The sequence below is a fragment of the Anastrepha ludens genome, chromosome 4 (genome assembly GCF_028408465.1).
Source record: "Anastrepha ludens isolate Willacy chromosome 4, idAnaLude1.1, whole genome shotgun sequence".
NCBI lineage: Eukaryota > Metazoa > Arthropoda > Insecta > Diptera > Tephritidae > Anastrepha > Anastrepha ludens.
The window spans coordinates 80,789,349-80,811,963 of NC_071500.1; the positions used below are offsets into that span (position 1 = coordinate 80,789,349).

At 39.4% G+C, this 22,615-nt stretch overlaps 1 protein-coding gene across 1 annotated transcript in view; it reads left to right on the forward strand.

The window, feature by feature from the left end:
• The window catches only part of LOC128861886 (protein still life, isoforms C/SIF type 2), a 418,993-nt gene extending 397,310 nt beyond the window's left edge, over positions 1-21,683 (forward strand). Inside the window, exons 16-22 of the mRNA XM_054100262.1 lie at positions 9,931-10,110; positions 10,365-10,502; positions 15,190-15,347; positions 15,420-15,782; positions 15,874-16,084; positions 16,487-16,700; positions 19,007-21,683. Of these exons, the coding sequence (XP_053956237.1) occupies positions 9,931-10,110; positions 10,365-10,502; positions 15,190-15,347; positions 15,420-15,782; positions 15,874-16,084; positions 16,487-16,700; positions 19,007-21,242 (3,500 nt within the window). The 3' untranslated portion in view covers positions 21,243-21,683. The remainder of the gene's footprint in view (positions 1-9,930; positions 10,111-10,364; positions 10,503-15,189; positions 15,348-15,419; positions 15,783-15,873; positions 16,085-16,486; positions 16,701-19,006) is intronic.
• The last annotated feature ends 932 nt before the right edge of the window (positions 21,684-22,615 follow it).

Sequence of the window (22,615 nt, forward strand, 5' to 3'; positions counted from 1 at the left end):
TCAGCTCCACTAACAAAGAACCGGAGGGATGAGAATTGTGATTTTTTAAATGGATTATAAGGCGGCCGCCGTAGCCGAATGGCTTGGTGCGTGACTACCATTCGGAATTCAGAGAGAGAACGTTGGTTCGAATCTCCGAGCACGAAACACCTGAGAGAAAAAGATTTTTCTAGTAGCGGTCACCCCTCGGCAGGCAATGGCAAACCATTGAGTGTATTTCTGTCATGAAAAACCTCCTCCTAAAAAGCTATTTGCCGTTCGGATTAGGCTTAAAACTGTAAGTCCCTCCATTTGTGGAAAAACATAAAGACACACAACACAAATAGGAGAAGGAACTCGGCCAAACGCCCAATAAAGGGTGTATAAATAAATAATTCGGAGTACAAAGCTTATCAGCTTCCTCAAAAATAGAAGAGGTTCTGATGAGCTTAGATTTTGATTTTAATGTTAACTTAACATTTGAGATGATTTTAAGATAGAGCCCCGTATACTTCTAACATACCATATTTAACAAGAGAAGAAAGTCTGTCATGAAAAAACGCATACATATTTAGCTTTTTCCATATATTAAAGGAAGAAAAATTTTAATATTTTACAGCAAATAATTGTGTCATGAAAAGCTGAATAACTAATTGTAAGAAAGCTTTAAGAATTGGTTATACGGGACGTATGAGTAACATTACGTTTTGAGCTTATGACAAAAATCATTTTTTTTTTATATTAAATGGTTTAAAACTAAAACAAATTGCACTTGTATATATACATACGTATCATATGGTATATGCATTTACTACTGTTACTGCTTACTCCACTTCCGCAAGCACTAATTGCAGTGAATACGCCGGCGCTGACAAAAGAAAAAAGCGAAGCGCGAAATGACAGTTTTTGCCGCGCATATGTAAATAATGGAATCTGATAAAACTCTAGAATGCGAGTTCTGATTTAATTTATACAAAGAGACTGACCTCATTTAAAATCTTATGAAATAAAAATTAAAAAAACACATGCTTCAGGGAAATATGAAAAGCACTCATATGTCACGACAGCCATTTGGAAGCTCCCCTGTATATGTACATATATTATATTGTATATATATATTATGTATATAAAAGACTGTAAATATGTGTAAATGTATGTATTAGAAGCTACACTGATTACGAAATGTACGCAGAGCATTGTAAACCGTACTGAAAGCATGTATGTATGTATGTGAGCATTGCATTGAATAGCCGACATCCTTAGAACTCTTTTGCGCATCGCCAAACTGCTAACCAAGCAAACAGCTCACATGCACTCACTCGGAAACAGAGTAATGCACCTTCAAAATCTCACAGTGAGTGGGTGCACCAGAAACTGGATTTGGTAGGGTAAACAACCATAAAAGTGCGTGAATTGAAGGAGAAGTAAAGCTGGTCAAATCTGCCCAGCGAAGCACAACTAACACTAAAAACTGCTAATGCATGACAGAAGTCATAGCTTTATTTTAACTACAGATACTTGTACAGGGTAATCTACATAGTGGTTAATTTTTATAAATTCAAAAAGTTTAGAAAAGAAGTAAATGAGTAAACATTCGCATTATGTATAAAACACGATTTCATTCATGCAACTGACTCGACTAGTTGCGCAGGAGGGCATCCTTCTAACCCAGTTTTCCAAGACCTTGGTGACGGCTTCTGGCCCTGCCTATGGAATGGTTTGATAGATATTTGCCTTATTCCAAATATTCCCCTGTTGTAACCGAAGACTTCCAAGTCCAAGTCCTCAGTTTCCAGCCACAAAAATCATTTATCATGCCTATGCACCGCTTATCGTTGACCGAGCGCCAAACTGTCAATTTCTGAAGATCTGTCGAGGCTTAAGGATAGTTTTTTTGTTAAAACAGCCGCCAAGATGCGCGTTCGTTTTGTTAGAAAAGAGGACTTTGACTACTTTTCAATAAACGCACTCTTTGGGCTAAACAACATTGGCTTTGGAAATAAGTGCACAATATTTCTCAACGTTGTTAAAGCGTAAAGCGAATTATTTCATTCCATGGAGATAGCATACGATTAAAAGACCCGTATATGGCCTAACCTGCTTTTGTATATTGCAAGGCATAATTGCTCCAACTACTATTGGCAGTGATAGAATTTCCAAAGTGCTTAAGTGAAGTGTGTTAAATGTCCTCTTCGGCTGTATGCACGAAGAAGGAACAATTTTCTGAACAAATCTCGCATAGCTCTTACGAGCCATCAAACTCAGACGAAGAAAGCTTAGGTAACAACTCCGCTATCCTTTGTTTCCCCCGTTCTAACTAAGCTAATCACTATGAAAAAAAGAACTTTTAAAACAGATACAGGTCGTTTTTCTCTTTTACATCTATACAAATTACATCTACAAAAATAAGTTATGAAAAAAATGTATAAAAAAAATTTTCAATTATCAAATTTTTTAAATAATTGCGAATACAATTTACCGCAGAAGCAAAGGTCAAGTGTTGCGGTCATCCTTTCAATTGAAAGGGGAAAATGTGTGTGCAAATTTTGTAGTGTTAAATTTTCAAGGAAGCAGTTTGGCAGTTATGGTAATTAACCAATTATATACAGAGCGCAAGTATGATTTTGAAAAGCTTCAACTACAAAAGGCACAGCAGCCGCTTCTCCAAGGAGAAAGAAATAACAATGCTGGTGTCAACAGAGAAAGAAAAATATCCTTATAATCAAAATATCCTTACATAGGTACATACAACTGAGCACATTTTCTGACACAAACGAAACGAAATTATTTTCCATATTTTAAAAAAGATTGCAGCAAAACAAAATTTTTATTAAAATTAGTATTTTTTGATAATTATTGAATCGAAACAGTTAAATTTTTTTTTTATTATTTATTTTACAATAAATTTTAAATAATTATTTCATTTAATCATGGGACACACGCCTGCTAGAAGTTATAGAAATATGTTTTATAAATCGGTCTTCAATTCGGTATTTCATTTCACATTCACAAGAATTCTTTTTACTGTCAGGCCAATATAAGGCCGAGCTAAAATAGAAACGACAGGAGCTTTGTTCTGATTACTTCGAGTTTATTTATTCAAAATGGTCTCCTCTGAGGCGGCCACCATAGCGAATTAAGTTGGTGCGTAACTACCATTCGGAATTCAGAGAGAACGTAGGTTCGAGTCTCGGTGAAAGACCAAAATGAAGAAAACGTTTTTTCTAATAGCGGTCGCCCCTCAGCAGGCAATGGCAAAGCTTCGAGCATATTTCTACCATGAAAAAGCTCCGGAGTCGCCTTGAAACTGCTCTGGCCTCGATACACTGTTTTGCGCGGTCTCAAAGCTTTTCAAAAGAGTATTTCAGGTCATTGGCCGGAATATCCTTTTGGATGGCCTCTACAGACGCAAAACGTTTTCCTTTCATGGACAAATGCAATGCAATAGGTAGAACTCACAGGGAGCCATATCAGGCGAATACGGTGAGTTATTGATGGTTGGAATGCGATTTCTAGTCAAAAAATCAGTCACAAGAGTAGATCGCTTCCTCCTTCGCGATATTCAGGACGAATTCGACGAAAGCGATGAAACAAACGCTTCCAAATGCCAATATAGAAAATTGCATTAACGGTTTGACTCGTTGGCACGAACTCCTTGTGGACAATTCCTTTGGAATCGTAGAAACAAATGAACATCGACTTGAATTTTGACTTCTCCAAACGCGATTTTTTGGGTGATGGCACGTCTGGGGTCTTCTATTCGGCACTTTGACGCTTATTCTCAGGTGCATGTTGGAAACACCACGGTCCATCACCAGTTATTGTACAATGTTGTAAAAGAAGTTCTCGTCTTTTCTCGCCTCTTTAATGAGGTCGTTCGAATGCTGAATACTAAAAAATGTTTGATCTTCAGTTAACTTGTGTGGAATGAAACGTGCACAGACCTTTCGTAAGCCTAAATAATCAGTTTAAATGCGATAAATCGATGTTTTGGGGACATTCAACTCCGATTACATGAATTTTAACCATGCTTTCGGTTCATTTTTGATAAATTTTCGAACAATTTCGATGGAGTTTTCGGTGATCCCTGATTTTGGACGGCCCGTTGTCATCGTCATTTACGACCTCACAACCATCTCTGAAACGTGTAGGCCACTCATGAACTCTGGGACGAGATAGAGAATCATCGCCACAAACTTTTTTATCAATTCAAATGTTTTTGTAAACCGGTTTTGATTTGACCGATTTTAAAACAAAATTTTATATTAGCTCTTTGTTCGAATCTCATTTTTGTACCAATGACAAAAACATACTGAAACTTTAGTTGCAATAACTTCGCTTCCACTGAACCGAATGTCACCAAGCTTTCATTGGAAGTCAGCTGGGGATGTAACTTCCAACACACTAACTCACAAAAAAGATGGCGCCATCAAAAGCATTTTTATGACGCCAGTCTTGTTTATTTTGGACTTCGCCTTGTACATCAGGATTGCAGTAGGGATGGCTTCTCCACAAACAGAACAGTCCAGGATTCTACACTCAAGGTTATTCCGATGACCAAATAGTATCATAGTAGGCTGGCATGAGGAAACCACCTCTACCCGCATGCAACAAGCCCTTAGTATAATAAACAAATTGTAAACCGACAAAAGGCTCTCTATTAACCCACCGAAAACTGCAGGAGGGCCGAACATCAAACTCAAATGTCCTGTCCTAAATGAAGCAAACTATCTTGGCATCAATCTTAATAAAACGCTCACTTGAAACTTTCATCACGAGAAAGTTACTGCATAAGCCACAATAGCTTTCTTTGCCTATATAAGGCGTTTTTGGAAAAACATGGGGGCTGAGCCCCAGAATGACTTACTGGACATTCACTACAGTTATTAAATCGATAGTCACTTAAGCTTCCCTAGTATGGTGTCTTAAAATTAAGTAACGAAAGGCGGTAAATGAACTCCACAAAATGTACCGACTCGTCTGTGTCAGTGTAACAGGACCAATGAAAAAATGCCCAACGGACGCATTACTTTTACTTATTTGAAAAAGAAGCTCGTCCGATTTACGATTAAAATATATATTCGATCTAAAAAGTGGGGATATGGAAGGGCATTCAAAGATCTTAGAAGACTTTCGACATACTTCGGTTCTTTATGTTGTTGGTACATTCACCCTAATCCATTTTCTTCACGAACTTTCAAGTTATTATTAATGAGCGTACGGCCTGGAGAAATAATTCTACCAACTTCAAACCTGGCTCCCATATATGGTGTACTGAGCTGATTATCTAGCTAAAAAAGGGGCGAACATGCCTTGAATTAGTCCTGAGCCTTTCTTACATTAAAGAAGTTCTCAGGAAACGGGAGGAGAACAAATTCGATGAACACTGGAGGAATTCTATCGGAATGAGCTGATTATCTATCGGACAACGACGAGCGAAACAATTCCTAACACCGGACAGAGCAACTTCTGATAAGCTACTTTCACTCAGCAGAATAGGCTTAAGACTCTTAATTGTTTACACTGCAGCCTGATATATCACTTTAACAAAATTGATGTGAACGTCCTACACAAGGCAGAAAACGAATACAGCACCTTAGTGGTATTGCCGTGCATTGACATAAATTATGGAACAATAAACCCCAAAATGTTTTTTAAAGCCCTAAATATGGTGAACCTCGGCAGACTTTGCACAATAAACCTCTTTTGGTTGCAGAGTGCAGTAGCACAATAAGAATAATGTCAGGCCAAAAGCAATGATCTAGAGCAAGTACTCATCAATAATTTCTTCGCCTATAAGTATGCAGCAAGCTTTGCCCTTTGCTTATCATTTCATTCGCCTATCAAAAATCTCTGTACCTTTCAGATGACTTATGAAATAGTGAATCGCAAGGCTTGGCAGATTTAAAAAATTAAAAAAAGGCCCACCTACCTATAAAGCTCAAATCAAAAGCCTTTCCGCGCGCTTCTCCAGCATCGGTGCTTTTTCCTCCGAGAGCCTACGTTAAATCTCAATCAAATTATCGTATATAATCGCAACAATTACTTTATTTAAAAATTTAGAAAATGTAGATAAACATAATTATAGCTCCAATAGGTCAATTTGTTGATAATTATTGTAGAGAAAAGTTTTGTGAATTTAACTTGATTCGCTTGAAAGAGTCCTGGCGATTGCACCGACAGATTTCAGCACGTCAGTAAGAGTCAAGCGGATCATATGAACGAAATTATAATTGGATATTAATAAATGAGACTCAGAGATTTACTGCATAATTTTTAATACCTTCTTTTTATTGGATATTTAGATATTGCATAGTATAAATTTAAACACAAATAATATCTGACCTTGAGTTCTGTAAAAAGTCTCTCAGCAATAAACCAACTCAGAGCATAAAGTTATTTTTTCACCAGAAAAGTTGGTGAACATTTGCTTTTTTTGTCAAATAATTTTAAAAATTTAATTCGTTCTGATTTCAGCATTTCCCCGAATAGGACATATGTAGACACTTCAAATGAAGCATTCATGTCTGTAATTACAGCAACAGAAACCAGCGGCTGACAAAGTCACTCCTTCTCAGCCCTTCTGAGCATTCTTTTAATTATAAAGTTACAAAATTATGTGAAAGGTGAGAGTGAAATCTTCCTAACAAATAGAAGAAAAAAATTAATAGACATACTGGTAAAGAGAATGGCAAAAAGTCAAGCATACTTACAGGCGTGCTTACATGCGAATTATATAATAAACCTGTGCAGAGCGCAGAACACAAAGATAGACATTAATATACATATTAATATGTAAGCATTCCAGGAAAACAGCTATATGAACAGAAATTAATTGTGTAATGATAAAATCAAAATGGCGAAATGTGTATGCTTCCCTTCGAAGAACACATAAATATGTAAAATATGTAAAAGATGTTTTTTTTATAGGAGAAGAACTTTAAATTGGCAACAACGTTTTTTGTGACAACCGATTTAACAGTTTTCGATTGTTTTTAGATTGGCTTGGCTTAGGCACTTCATCATCAATAAACACTCCAAGCAACATATGTAAATTGCTCAAATTTATTCTGCATGTGGAATCTCTGGCTACACTTAGATTACTTCCTTTCAGAATATGAAAAGTCGTATACCCTCGACGCCAAACCACAAACAACTGAGTCCGCGGAGGTCAACGTTATTGCCGAAATACTGTCTGATTTACTGCAAAGAGTGTGTGAACACTCCACATGCCCAAAATCATATTCAGTCATTAGTGCCATAAAGATCATTGTAATGTTCCGTCTCTAAAAAAACACCCTTTATTAAGTAACTTAATATATTCAACTCCCAGCAATAAGTGCTTATGAAATAAAGGGTGGTTAAATTTCAAGGGATGATGTTGAATGTGAACCACACCTAAAGGTCAAGCTTTTTTCTGCATTTCATTTGATATTTTTCAATTTCAGATTAATTCAATTTGAACCATGGAAAGATGCACAATCGAGCAACACTTAAAGTTATTCAGGCTTATTATGAAAACGGGCGTTCAAATCAAAATGCATATCGCGCACTTCGTGATTTTTTCGGTCAATTTAATCGTCCAAATATGCATACAATCGGAAAAATTGTGCAAAAGTTTTAGCAAACCGGGTCTGTAGGAGATATGAAAACACCAGTGCATGCTCGTACAGCTCGTACTGCATAAAATATTGCTGGTGTTCGCGATAGTGTGGTTGAAGAGCCGTCCAGCTCAACTCGTCGTTGTGCCCAACAATTGCACCTCTCACGCTCGTCGTTGATGAACATTATGCATAAAGACTTGCATTTACACGCTTACAAGGTGAAATTGACTCAAGAACTAAAGCCTCTTGACCATTTCAAGCGTCGTCAGTGGTCAGAATGATGACAGGAAATGGCAACAGTGAATGACCAATTTTCGAAGAAAGTCATCTTTAGTGATAAGGCAATTTTCTCCTCAGTGGATTCGTCAATAAGCAGAATTGCCGCATTTGAGCGAATGATAATCCAAGAGTGATTGCCGAAAAACCATGTATTGGTAAAACCGGAACGGTTTTACATGTACTGATACAAAAAGTACCTTAAGTCTAAATAGTGGAATTTCCCCATTCGCTGATCCCATTCATCTCAAACCCTTTTATGAAAACTTATTTTCAAAGCAAAGCAGCAAAGTAGTGAAACCTGAATTGCCGAGGAGTTAGAACAAATACGTAATAAAATTCGCAGAAGATGCAAAGCTAGTTTTCATGCGATTCAAAAGTTATCTGAAGCTTGGCATCGTGGTTAGGCGGACTAATATTTACTGGCAGCTCAAGATTTTTTATGAGAGTAGCAGACAGAGCACACGTAGTAAGTACGGATGCTGCCACGTATTCTATTCTCCAAAAAAAAAGCCAGATTAACTCAAATTTCAAACTATGCGCAAGATTTATAAAACTTCGATAAATTTCTATTCAAATTAAAAAAAAAGGTCGTGCATACGTTATATGAAGAAACTCTGCAACATGGTAAAAAAAATATCAAAATTTAACTCCAATTTTGAGACATTTCAAATTTGCATTTTGCTATATATTAGTTTGAGGAAAAGAAATTTCCTTATTTTCTCGGTAGATGGCTGTAGTTATGGATATCTCGTAAAGTATCAATCAAACAATTTAAAGTTAATGCTCATTGTCAAGATGACATTTCACGCTAAAAAAATTATTTTGTTGTCTTTTTTTTGTTCCATTCCGTTACGTGTTACATGGTGTTAACAATGAAAGTCAACAAAAAGAAAATTTGGTAAATTTTACAGTTTTTCTTTGATAAAGGCTGAAATTGTGAATAGTATTTATGGTGCTAATGATATACCAGCTAATTATGTGCAATTTTTGTTTCGTTGATTCCGTTCAGGTATTTTTTATGTTAAAGATTCACCTCACATAGGCAGGCCGACGTCGAAAATATTGACAGTTTTAAAATATAAAATATAAAAAAATAATGTATCTCTTTTTCTAAACCAACCAATATAGTGTATATATATATATATATGCATATGTATATAAATGTATATGCATATACATGTTTATTGGCCCTAACCCCCCTTTAGGCCGAACTCCTCCTTCTCTATTTATGATATCCGTCTTAATGCTTTTCCACAAATGAGGGGAACTACAGTTTTATGCTGCCTCCAAAAGGCAGATAGTTTTCTTGTGAGGAGCCTTTTCATTGCAGAAATTCACTCGGAGGTTCAACCGCTATTGGAAAAACCTTTTCATGCCCGGAGCTTTCGAACCAAATAGTTGCTGCCATTCGGCTCCAGCGGCCGCCACTCGAATTAACCTAATCCCATATCGCTGGTCGTTCGTGTACGGCCCCATTTTTATGAAGCTTATGTTTCATACCATTTGTTTATGATAAAATATAACTAAAATAAAAAATTATCAAGACGTGGTCATTATATCACTCACTTAACTAGCATCTTGGTTTTAGTTTAGACCCTTTTTGTATTGAAAAAATGTCATCAGTACAAATAAAGTATGCGTTGAGTCGGAAAACCAATTATCCCGGAGGTTTTCTTCGTCTACTCTGAACATACTTAATCGAATTATGTAAAGCCAAGTCCTCTTCATAGCACGAAACTAACTTAACACATTCGAATGTCAATGCTTTTTATTTACTTTTTTAATAGGATTTTTGAAGGAAGTTTTTTGATACTTTTCAATAATTTCAAGTAATGCGCGAAATGTGAAATGTGTCTTCGAATGTATATGTGAAACCCCCTTCAATATAAGATACGCCTTAGGGCAAATTGGTTAACCCCACCCTTCTTCGAACTACGCCAAGCTACTATACCTAAAAAACCTTACATGCATCCAAAGAACTAAAAAGATCTAAACTGTTTTACAACATCAATTGCATGTTAATTAATATTTTTAATTTTTCCCCCCCCCTTCGTTTCCATTTTCACAGATGAAGGTAATCACGCATTGCAGGAGTTCCTTGCCGCACGTAACCCGAAACAGCAACACAGCAGCACTCTCGAATCGTACTTAATCAAGCCGATACAGCGCATCCTCAAGTACCCTTTGCTTTTGCAACAACTGCGCAATTTAACCGATTCGCGAGCCGACGAACACTTGCACTTATGCGGTGAGTACTTATGCATGTAATTACATGTGTGAGATACGCATGCCAATTTAAAATAATGTATACGAGTGCGTGTGTATGCCAATAAGCATACTTATATATTTATTTCTTACCAATGCCCTTCGATAGCACTTAAATTCTTCAACAAAATTAATGCAATAATCTTAATGTGTGGTTCATAAAAATGTGTGTTTTTACTTTACGTGCATGTTTGTGATTTATTTACATTTATTTATTCTTTTTTTTTTGCATTGCAGAGGCTCTCAAGGGCATGGAAAAAGTGGCTGAGCATATCAATGAAATGCAACGAATACACGAAGAATATGGTGCTATATTCGATCATTTGTTCCGACAACATCAGAAATCATGCAAGCAACCCATTGATTTGAGTCCAGGTGAGTTTATCGATGCAATATGCGTATACATGAATTGCAATAAAAGTATATTTAATTCAACTAATTCAAAAGCAGAGTGAGGTACTTGAATCTGTGGTACAGATGAAACTTCAATAAATTTATGATATTGGGAATGGGAATAAGTCCCCGCCCTCGTAAAAGAGGTGTCGGCGCTGGTACTATTTTTGTGTTCGCTCTAGTAACATACTGATTTGAAGGTGCATATGTGAGATCTCGATCGTAGTTGACATTCGTTTGAAACGTAAAGGTCCTTATTTATCTGACGTCTAAAATGTCCAACGTAGAATCTCTCTTGCCAACATGTGCTACTTTGGACTAAGTAGGCAACTGAGCAGTAAAGTCCTCTCTCGACGAACAAAACTAACACTCTACAAGACTCTCATCATGCCCGTCCTAACGTATGGTGCAGAAGCTTGGACGATGACAACATCCGATGAAGCGACGCTTGGAGTGTTCGAGAAAAAGATTCTGCGTAAGATTTTTGGACCTTTGCACGTTGGCAACGGCGAATATCGCAGACGATAGAATGATGAGCTGTATGAGCTTTACGACGACATAGACATAGCGCAGCGAATAAAGATCCAGCAGCTACGTTGGCTGGGTCATGTTGTCCGAATGGATACAAACGCTCCGACCTTGAAAGCATTCGATGCGGTGTCAGCTGGTGGTAGCAGAGGAAGAGGAAGGCCTCCTCTGCGTTGGAAAGATCAGGTGGATAAAGACTTGACTTCACTTGGTGTGTCCAACTGGCGCCGGTTAGCTCGAGAAAGAAACGACTGGCGCGCTTTGTTAAACTCGGCCAAAATCGCGTAAGCGGTTATAGCGCCAATTAAGAAGAAGAAGAAAATCTCTACGTTCATCCCGGAAAACAGCATTTGCAAGAACTCATGCTTCATTATTACCTTTTAAAGAAAATATTGATCAATATTTACGGTAATCGCGCTCCATCAAATACAACTTTTAAAGAATGGTTTCAACACTTCCAAAGTGGCAATTTCGATGTGAGTGATAAAGATCGCGAAGGGGCAACGAAAAAGTTCGAAGATACTACTACAACAATTATTGGATGAAGACGCATGTCGAGCGCTTGATGATATGTCTCAAGAGTTGGATGTTGACAGATCAACTATCGGTAAACGTTTGCACGCGATGGAAATGATCCAGAAAGCAGGTAACAGGAAACTGGGTGCCACATCAATTGAAGGAGAGGGTTTGATGACGTTTGAGATGCTTCTTGAACGGCAGAAAAGAAAAGTTTTCTGCATTGCATCGGCACTCGGATGAAAATGGTATCTATTTTCAAAACTTTAAGCGTCGAAAATGTTGGAGCCTGCCAGGTGAACCAGATTCATCGACGGCAAAAAAGAAACAGAAGGGTTTCATCTATTATGAACTCTTTAAACCACCTGAAACCATCACTAGCGATCGTTACCAACTGCAGCTCTGAGCTCTCCTCAATCGAGCTCTCCCAGAAAAGCGTCCAGAGTGTGACAGTAGACATGACAAACTGATTTTGCTGTATGACAACGCCAGGTCACACGTTGCTAAATCAGTCCAGAAATATTTATAGGGGCTGAATTGGGAAATCTTGCCCCACCCGCTGTATTCTCCAGACATTGCACCTTCTGCTTCGATCAATGCAGTCAGCCGTTATTGCAGAGAGCGGTTCACTTTTCACGAGAGCATCGCAAACTGGCTCAATGAATGGATCAAGCCACAAGAAATCGAATTTTCTTCAGAGAAATCCGTATGTTGCCTGAAAGATGGAATATAACTAGTTGTAGCTTCCAATGGGACATACATAATATCCTATGGAAGGACGAAAACTTATTCACATACCCAATATATGAATTGACAAATTTGCTCTCACTTAATCCCAGGGTGACAATGTGGGTCTCGAAAGATTGGTTGATTACCAGGAAAACTTAGAAAACCTTATTGTGCTATCCAAGGAAAACTCCAATCCCGATTCGGAGCAGAAATTTTCAAAAAAAGGACGTGAAGCCGCGCTTAAATTTTAGATTTCGGCGCTGTACGGTAGACTTCGGTAGTTACTACTCTCCATAAGGACCCATTTAGGCATGGGTACCCACTAGTTTCAGCTAAAGTTCCCCCTTCAGTTCCTAATGTGCTGAAATCACTTCGTCTCTTAGATGAACGATAAAATATGTACTTCCAAGTCTGTCAGACATCCAAAGAATTAAGAGTTAGACGACGATATCGCGTTCATGCAAAGCGGGACAGTGGCAAAGAATGTGTTAAACGCTCTCCAGCTCTTCCTCGTTCGTGCAGCTGCGACAGAAGTCACTAGAAGAAAATTCCATACGCTTCCCCATGTGCTCCCATTAAGTAGTGCCCCGTGATTATACCAACCACTGCACTAAACGAAGGTTCGTCTAGATTGGTGAAGAACCTAGTTCGGCTTACATTTCATCTGGATCGGACCTGTCTAGATATCTCAAAAGTGGGCTCCATGGTTCATCTATTATTGGCTTGCGCAAGAGCCGCCATGAAGATAAGGGGATGCCCACATGTCGGGCAGAATTGACTGATTTAAGATCAGTTCTTCTCCTAGCGAGCTCATCTGCGATGCAAGGTCCACGAATGTATCTGTATCGAGAAACCCAGACATCGTTCGTTGTGCACCGCTTAGCCAAATGAAGTAACCTGGCACTGTAGAGATTTTATGACAGCTTGACTACCGCTATCTGTAACAACACAAAGCAATCTTTGAATCGAATACTTTCAGTCACGCTTCATTTGCTATTACCATGCTTTACTACTATAAAAAATTAGGTGTGAAAGTGAACTGTAATTGCCACAAATGAAATTTTAGTTTGCATTCCGCCAGGCAGGAGAAATTTTATAAAATAAAACTTCACTAAAATCTTTGTCAAATTTGAACATTTTTAATAGTGCGTGATCTCCAGAGTGGAATTCTTATCCAACTTCTTTCCATATTGCAAAAAGTAGGGTTCGTAAATGAAACTTTCATTATTTGCAAAGACGAGTGTACAATAGATGCTTCTACAGTTCTACAAAACCACCTGAAACTGATCGAAGAATAAGTGTCAGGCTAAAGATAAAAACAACAACTGTTTTAGTCACAAATAATATGGTAACTCCACAGGAAAGCACTGTTGCATATACATAAATGGTCTTTCAAGAGACGTGTTTTTATGTAATATAATTTTAAAATAAGACATGTAAAAATTTAGATTCTTTCAGGTTTCACTATTTTCATTCACATATAACAAATATATGTGAAAAATTACATAATTTAAAAGTCCACCAATAGCACGTCTACGATTTATGAATGCCTCATTGTTAAGAACGTCGAGATATCGATGTTGATGGTTTTTTAGCAACACTTTGCGCTACTGCAGCAATATTCTCAACAGAACGTGCAACTTTTGGTCTGACAGTCCTTTATCTAGCCTCGAGAACTAGTGTCTTGAAATTACCAATCATTGAAAAATTCACGAATTTTGCTATACGTTGCTCTTGAAGGTCGACTATTTTCATAATATGTTTCAACAATTTTAACGAGTTGTGCTATCGTGTAAAATTGTACATCTGTCTACTGGGCAAATGTCAAGGATGATATAAAAAAATATACCATCTAGGAATTATTCACTACTGACATATTGGCCACACTTTTAAAAGACCCTTTATTTGTAAGTACTTGTATTTAGATAGGCGCCTTACCTGGAAAAGACACATTCTTACCTGAAATGTACAAAGAAGTTTGAAAATCTTCGAATGTGGAATAGTGGTTACTCAATTGAAAATCTGCACGGAACGCAGGCTACAAAGTAGTGTCGTTGTGCAATGTAATCATAAATCCAACCTGAGGTACTGTCAATCGACTTACAAATGCCTACAGTCGCGCCATACGGCACATAAAAAGTCAAAGTGATCTTGGCATAGCACACGTGGCGTAACGAAGAAATCAAAAACAGCAGCGAAAACTATCCCCAACAATTGCAGTCGCATTGAAATTTTTTTTTTTTTTTTTTTTGTTGCTGTCGGGACAGACTAGCAAGTGCAGCACTCAGACACAATTAAATCCATTATACTGCACTCGGGTTCCCTTTTTAATTTTCTTTAAATCTACTCGACCTCCGAAGAAATCTGAGTCGCTTCTAAACACATCAATGCCAAAGACCTCAAGCCTGATTCCAGCGAAGGCGGGGCAGACGCACCGAGAGTGGTCCGCCGTCTCATCCTCCTCTCCACATGCGTGGCAGAGTGCACTGTCTGAGATGTCCACCTTTTCCATGTGCTTTGCCCATAGAAAGTGGCCCGTCATCAGTCCAACCACCCGCCTACATTCCCCTCTGCTTAGAGACAGGAGGAACTGCGACATTCGGTCGGACATGACAGGTAGCATCAGTTTAGTCCATCTGCAGCCTCTCTCAGCCTGCCAAGCTCGCTTGTGGGTTAGAGTGACCCGTTTGCTAACCGTGGTTTTGATGGCTGAAGGGAGTAGAAGAACGGGCTCCGGGCCAAAAAAGTTTCCCGTTTCCCGCGATACCCACGTGTCCCGGGACTCAAGTTAGCATCAGGCTATTATGTCTACCGACACAGTTCAGTCCATTTCATTAAGAAGGCATTACTTTGAAATAGTACATACATACATCACTTCTTTCTTGTCTCGTTCTAGGTGACCTACTCTATTACGGTGGTGTTGAGTGGCTTAATATTTCCGATTTTCTTGGCAAAATCAAGAAGGGCCTGGAGTTGCACGCCATGTGCTTTGTTTTTAAATCAGCGGTTGTGTTCCTCTGCAAAGAACGTTTGCGTCAAAAGAAGAAACTGATGGTAAAAAAAATACACCTACCTAAGTTATTTGAATTTTTATAATGTATTAACGCGTTTCCGTTCTCCAAATAGGGAGTCTCCAGTAAAAACGCTCCCAACGAAGTCGAAATTATACGCTATCAAGTGCTCATACCAGTCACAGAGGTACAAGTGCGCGCCTCCTCTGCAAAAGATATGGACTCGCACTTCCTATGGGAATTGATACATTTACGCTCACAACTACAGCGCCGCTCCGAAAAGGTTTACGTGCTCTCGAACAGCACGGCAGACTTCCGTAACGCATTCCTTAAAACTATACGTCAAATCATACGCGAAAGCGTACGCAACATGTCAATTCCGTTGAAGGGATTTGGAAGTTCCGGCTCAGTTTCTGGTATCTCATCGCAAGGTGGTGGATCGGGCACTTCTCAAACGCTGGAACGACCAAAGCAACAGGTCTCGGATCAGATATTTCACATCGATGCATAAATAAATTCTTATTTATCATAAAAATTGAGTTGTCCTAATTGTTTGTCTTATTTTACAGATAACAATCATACAAGGTTCTCAGACATTAGGTAAACCCAAAAAGAAATCCGGTTCGCAACGTCATTCTGCCGGCAACATCGACTACGATAATCTCTCGGGCAGCCAAGAGGCCGACGATGTGCCAATGCTACACCATCAGCATCAGCATCACCAGCAACTACAACCGACTGGTTTTCGTGGGCGCAGCAGGACTGTGGGCGATGCTAACGGTACTCACAAACTTAAACTTAAGTTAAACTAAAAGAAATTTCTGGTCTTAATTTATTTCATAACTCTATCGAGAATAAGTAAAGAAATTAAATTTAGAGCTTGCGCATTGGATTACGAAGAATGTACCGAAGATATTGCAAATTCCAGTATTTTATTTCTAAATACAATAATCAAAAACTAAAAAAAAATTTAAATATATATTATATTTCAGTACATTCCTCTCTTTGTCTGCGTGTCTATCTTAAAATTGTATTTATTAGCTAAACCAAATTCACAGTATCGATTTTCCTTCTCTACAATTTTTTGTCTTTCTCTATTCATTGGACATCAAAATCTTTGGACTCTTTTTTTTAATATCTTTCTGCGTTTTTCCAAAACGATTACTTCCGCAAACTTCATAGACTTAATCTCCTCCTCTATAGACCCACAGCAACAGCAGCATCAAAAGCATATACAACGTCACCAACAACAAATTCATCACCATCAGCAAATGCATCAGAGCGATATAGAACGCATGGACCCTGGTACTAAGTCCGAAGGAGAGGAGGACTCCCAACAGGGCACAATGAAAGTGAAAGCCACGCTGGGTCGTACACCAAATCACTTGACGTTAAGGTACATATGTAGATAAACAACAATGGATAGATAACAAACTTATTAGACCGCCTTTCAAGCATTAGCGATCATCATTGAAAATCATTTGTTTGCCTTTGATTTACGTATATATATTCAAAAGTTTTCTTTTAATTAACTTTGGAACTAAACCTTATTTTGATACTAGACCCTTATAGGGGTGACCTCATTTGAAGTGAATTTTCATTTACGAAGTTTCTTTCCACAAATATTGATTTAGTAGACTGAAACTTTCAGAGCTTTTGTCTTCTTTGCCTATTTTTAAAAATGCCATGTAGATTCCCCTCTTCAGAGGGAGAAAGTGCCTGCATGTAAAAAATTGTGATAAGTCCTTTGGATATGTACATTGGGATATAATGCGTTCTGTACTACAACTTTAACCGAGTTTAAAACCTCCACAAGCACTCCATGGGCGACCAGCCACCAGAGTCACTAATATAGGTTGTCAAAAAAGTCTTGCGGTATTTTTATTGAATTTTCAATTGTTCATAAAATTGGTTATAATAATGCGATTTAAGTCAAATATGCGCCGTTTTGTTCGATGACGAGTTCCCAACGAGATGCCAACTTCATAATGCCCCTCTTATAGAAGCTCGCTTCCCTATTGTCAAAAAACTCGGAGAGCCAATTTTCACAGGACTCTCTTGTGGACAACTTCCGACTACCAAGCTCGTTCGCCATGGACAGAAATAGGTGGTAATCACTTGGTGCGAGATCCGGACTATATGGTGGATGCAAAATAACCTCCCATCCGAGCTCCCGGAGCTTCTGGCGCGTCACCAAAGATGTGTGTGGCCTGGCGTTGTCCTGATGGAAGACAATTCGGCCTCTGTTGATCAAAGATGGCCTCTTCTGCATGAGTGCTGCATTCAAGCGGTCCAGTTGTTGGCAGTACAGGTCCGAATCGAGCGTTTGGCCATAGGGGAGTAGCTCATAGTGGATGATTCCCTGCCAATCTCACCAAACACACAGAAGAACCTTCCTGGCCGTCAATCCAGGCTTGGCCACCGTCTGGGCAGCTTCACCGCTTTTCGACCACGTCCGCTTGCGCTTCACGTTGTCGTAAGTGACCCACTTTTCATCGCCAGTCACCATCCGCTTCAAAAACGGGTCGATTTTGTTGCGATTCAGAAGCGATTCGCATGCATCCATACGGGCAAAAATGTTTTTTTGCGTCAAGTCGTGTGGCACCCTACATCGAGCTTTTTTTTTAATCCAAGCTTCTTCAAATGGTTTATAACGGTTTGATGACTCATGCCCAGCTCTTGGCCGATGCTACGGCTGCTACTATGCCGGTCTCTTTCTATCAATTCAGCGATTTTATCGCAATTTTTGACGACAGGCCTTCCGGACCGTGGCGCATCTTCGATCACCTCTGCTCCAGAACGAAAACGTTGAAACCATCGTTGTGCGGTGGAAATGGAAACTGTATCGGGTCCATAAACTGCACAAATTTTATTGGCAGCATGAGATGCATTTTTGCCTTTATCGTAGTAGTACTGTAAAATATGCCGTATTTTCTCTTTATTTTGCTCCATGTTTGCGACGCTATAACTCACGAACGACTAAAAGCAAACAACAATTAATCAAACACGTGTTAGAATGTGAAAAGAGCTTTCCAAAAAGCTCTAGCGTGAACCGATGCGATGAATACAACTATAACTACGCGCTTGCAAAGACAAGCTTGCGGAAATACCGCAAGACTTTTTTGACAACCTATATAATATTTATGAATTTAATTGTAAGAAGGAAGCAATGGGAAAAATCTACTGTGGTTCAGAATTTAAATCTATTTATTATAATTTTCTTATAAATTCTATTACAAGCCCAACGACTTCACATATCTAAGCACTTGCAACGTGAGCCGAAGAAGATTTTAACGCGATTTTTCTTAGCCGCTGTGCTACTCTGATGCTTTCTATTGAATTTTCAAAAAATAGTATTAGTAAATGATGTTTGAAAAGTTACATTTTTTGTTGCGAATTCTAAATAAAAATAACTTTATTTTCATTTATAACCCATTTTTTTCAAGCATTGACTTCTGTCATTTTCTCATAATTTTTGATTTTAAAGGTATTCTTGTACATATGTATTAAAAAGCTAATCAACAATATTTTATTCTATTTCTCCTCTTTGTTTCTTTCTCATTTCACGGCATCGCTTCGCTATCTATGCCCTTTATAACTGCTCGCTTCAAAACATAATTACAAACACCACCACCACCACCACCACTACCTCAACCACAATCAAATCGTTTAATTCAATAACCCCACCAATTCACAATGCAGCACCACATCAACCCTATCGGTCGGTAGCACTGGTAGTCAAGCGCGTTTGATACAATCATCCCATCCGCCATCGAGCTATCAGCCCGTTCTTATGAAAGATTTAGGTAAGACTAACTCAATAACAAACGAACTATCGTCTTCCCCTCAAGCAGAATTCATGGAAGCCACTGCGTCAGCGACAGTATGCTCTTTGTCGGAAGCAATGGAGGCCACGGATCAAATGATGTTTATGATCGAAGAGATGGGCATAGAGGCCGGAGAAATGGGCGAGGAGGAGGAGCAGAGGGAAGAGATGGATTACATACTCGAGTCGGATTTGCAAGCTGCATCCTTAGCAGCAGCTTTTAATTTAAGTTTAGGTAGTAGTGATAGTAGAATTCTATATACAACAGGTAATACCAGTGGTGTTACTAGTGGTTTGACAATTAGGGGTAGTAATGTAGCCACCACGAACAGTGGTAACGATAATTATTTGCATTGTGTTCCTACTCCCAAACGCTTGTCTCCACGACAATCGCCCAAAGCAGATATCGAAGTAATTGAAATTTTCAGCAATGAGCTAAGTCAATTGTCCGCCGCTCAGCAAGTATCGGTTGTGCATCATTCAGCAAAAGAGTCTTCCAAAAAGTCGACCAGTCGCCAAACAAGTGTCAGCAGCAGCGGTAGTGGTAGCAGTAGCAACGGCGCTACTGCCTCCGCCAACAATGTAATGGCTCATGTAGTAGATAAGCACTTGAGTGATCTCGAGCACGAACAGCTCACGGACACCACGTACGATATCGCTGCCTATATGGCCAATCTTAAAGAACAGGCACTCGAATCACAAGATATGCAAATGGACGCACAAGATCAGCAACAAAATGACTCGAGTCTTTCGCCGGAACCACAGACGGTAGTGGAAAATACCCAGCAAACAGTGGTGGCTGATATCGAATCACCACCACGAGCTGCCACAGAATCTGATAGCACAGGAACCACAACAGGCACCTCAGAAAAGTCTGAAGACGAATCGGAATGTGCTATGTCAACGGCGATGCATCACGTCATTATCGATAAGAAAGTTGATAAAGTATTTAAGTCCAAAACCTCTGAGAAGGCACAAAAATCGAGTAGTGGCAGCAGCAGTAGCATCGCTAGTACTGGCACAAAGCCAAAGGCGACAAAGTCGCCACGTCAAAGCATATACATTTCACCCGACCGCTCCAAATCGCAAGGTAGTTCACCAGTACGAATAATTAAAATAAAGTCACCACGCGCAAGTGTCAGTGAGCAAGGTAAGCGATTAAGTGTTAGTTCAAGCCGCGACTCCTCGGCCGATCGTCTTTCCAGCGGACGGCGCACACCCAGCCCTCGTCGCAGCTCGGAAGGCAGTGGCATATTAAAGAGACCCGTCAGCCCTGCTGGCGGCATACTTAAGCCACCACCAAGCCCTAGCAAATCGAAAAGTCCCGACCGTAGCTGCCTGAAAAAACTCACACCCGCTCACGACTGCAGCGTTGAGTCACTTTCTCCACATATTTCACCGCGCGATAGCATTGAGCACCTATCGCCCGATCGTGCCGGCACCAATCTTTGTCAACGACACTCGCCGCGCAGTAGTTTCGACAGTCGTTGCTCCGAACCAAACCTTGACATACCACGTCCATCACTCAAATCGCCGCGAGGAAGTTTCGACTCACGTTCGCCTGAACGCTCCAGTCGCAAACGTAGTCAGTCTGCACATGGCAGTATGGAAATGGGACAGCGGGCAACAGCAATAGCAGCCTCCGAAGCCTGCTACCAGCATTATCCGATATACGATAATCAAACCTGCAGCGATCATTATATTTCAGCAGCTACACCGAGCATACCGCGAGATAACGGCACTACGGCGAGTACGCGTCGCTTAAGTAAATCTTTAGAGCGCTCTACGTCGCGCGAAAGTACGACAAGTAGTTCTTATCGTTATGGCGTTTCGCCAGAACGCATTTACACAATCGATACCATAGGTACTACGGGTCCACTGCGATCGCAATCGGCTGAAAATGCATTCGCACGTTACGCCTACTATCCTCAAACAGGCCAACACTATCCAATGCAACTACAGGAAACAGTCCCCGCCGTTCAGCCAGCTGCCTTCATGTATACTCACGAACCACAGTGTCCACACGAGCGCATCGCCGCCTACCAGCTAAGCTCTTCTGCGCCCGAGTATACGACATGCGTTGACTGTCTGTATCAGAACAAACCTTCCTAGCATAAGACCCGCGTGCGGCAAAGTCGCACGCGGAAGAAAACACCACGTGGCGTAGTTCAACTACCCACGGCAACGGCATCAGGAATGATTTGCGCGGCCAGCTTTGATCCTGACGCAGCCGTTGCGGCGGGTGCCAGCGAGGCAAGTGGGTGTGTGGATTGCCACGATTACTACGAGATACACGTCTAAAAAGACGGGCAAGGGAATCAAAGAAAATGTGCTCGATAACCCTCAAAACATATTCAAGTACCAAACAAACAAAATAGTCTTATGTACATGTGGATGGGTGTATGTGCCAACTACCATATTCGTACAGTACATACATACATTCACGTACAGGTGCCACAAAACCATAAAAAACTTGTTGCCATCCAAAAGTCCTCAACTTAAAAATTTTTGTGTCCACGTATTTGCATGTATTCATCATTGTTATGTGTCACAGGGATTTTTGAAAAAAATATGTGTAAAACAAGTACATGAAAAATATGATATTATGTCCTTGCAATTTTAAATGTCAGGACTTGCATTTAAGATGACGTCTTCAACAATACTGAATTCAGAATATCATTTGACTTTTAGCGCAGAAATATTATTCACTAAATTTGTATGGTATTCAAACGTTGTTTTTTGTGGCAAAAAATATGCTACATAGAATTAATGGAAAAGATCAAAACTATTTTTTAACTACATATTTCTTGTTGTACTTCGACAGCAATCTAACATTTTTTTTGTAAAAACGTACATACTTACTGATTTACATGTATTGTGAACATTTGACGGTTTTCTTTTAAGTCGTAACAGATATGTATAGATTATATGTATGTATATGTGTGTATACATAGAACCAAGTACATGTATTGTAATAATTCATACATACATATGTACATATATGAATGCATGATATTGTAATATAACATTGTGCAGGGAAAACTGCGTAAATAACGGATAAGTTTAGATTTATGAAAAGGAAAATGAGACAATTGAAGACAAAAGAAATTAAAGACTCATTTTCTTAATCCTTCTTCTTCTACAAATTTCGTCCTCATCTGTCCTGCATTATAAAAACTATTAATGTATTCACTTTATACTCGGAATTGAGTTTATAAGCTATAAACGTTGATGGACGAAGTCGTTATGACCTTTTTTTTATAATCTTGCAACTAGTTGTTCTTAGTCCACGATAGTCGTTTCGCAGTTTTCATATTACACCTGCTGCACTCTGCTTTGAGTTAATCCCTTTAGAGACTAATCAATGCACACCCCTGCTTATTCCCACCTGAACATTCTCCACACGCATTCCTTGAAGGGAAGAGTAAGCAACGTGCAGTAGGATGGAAGGGTTGGCAGGCTCAAGTTCAGGTTACCGTGCCACT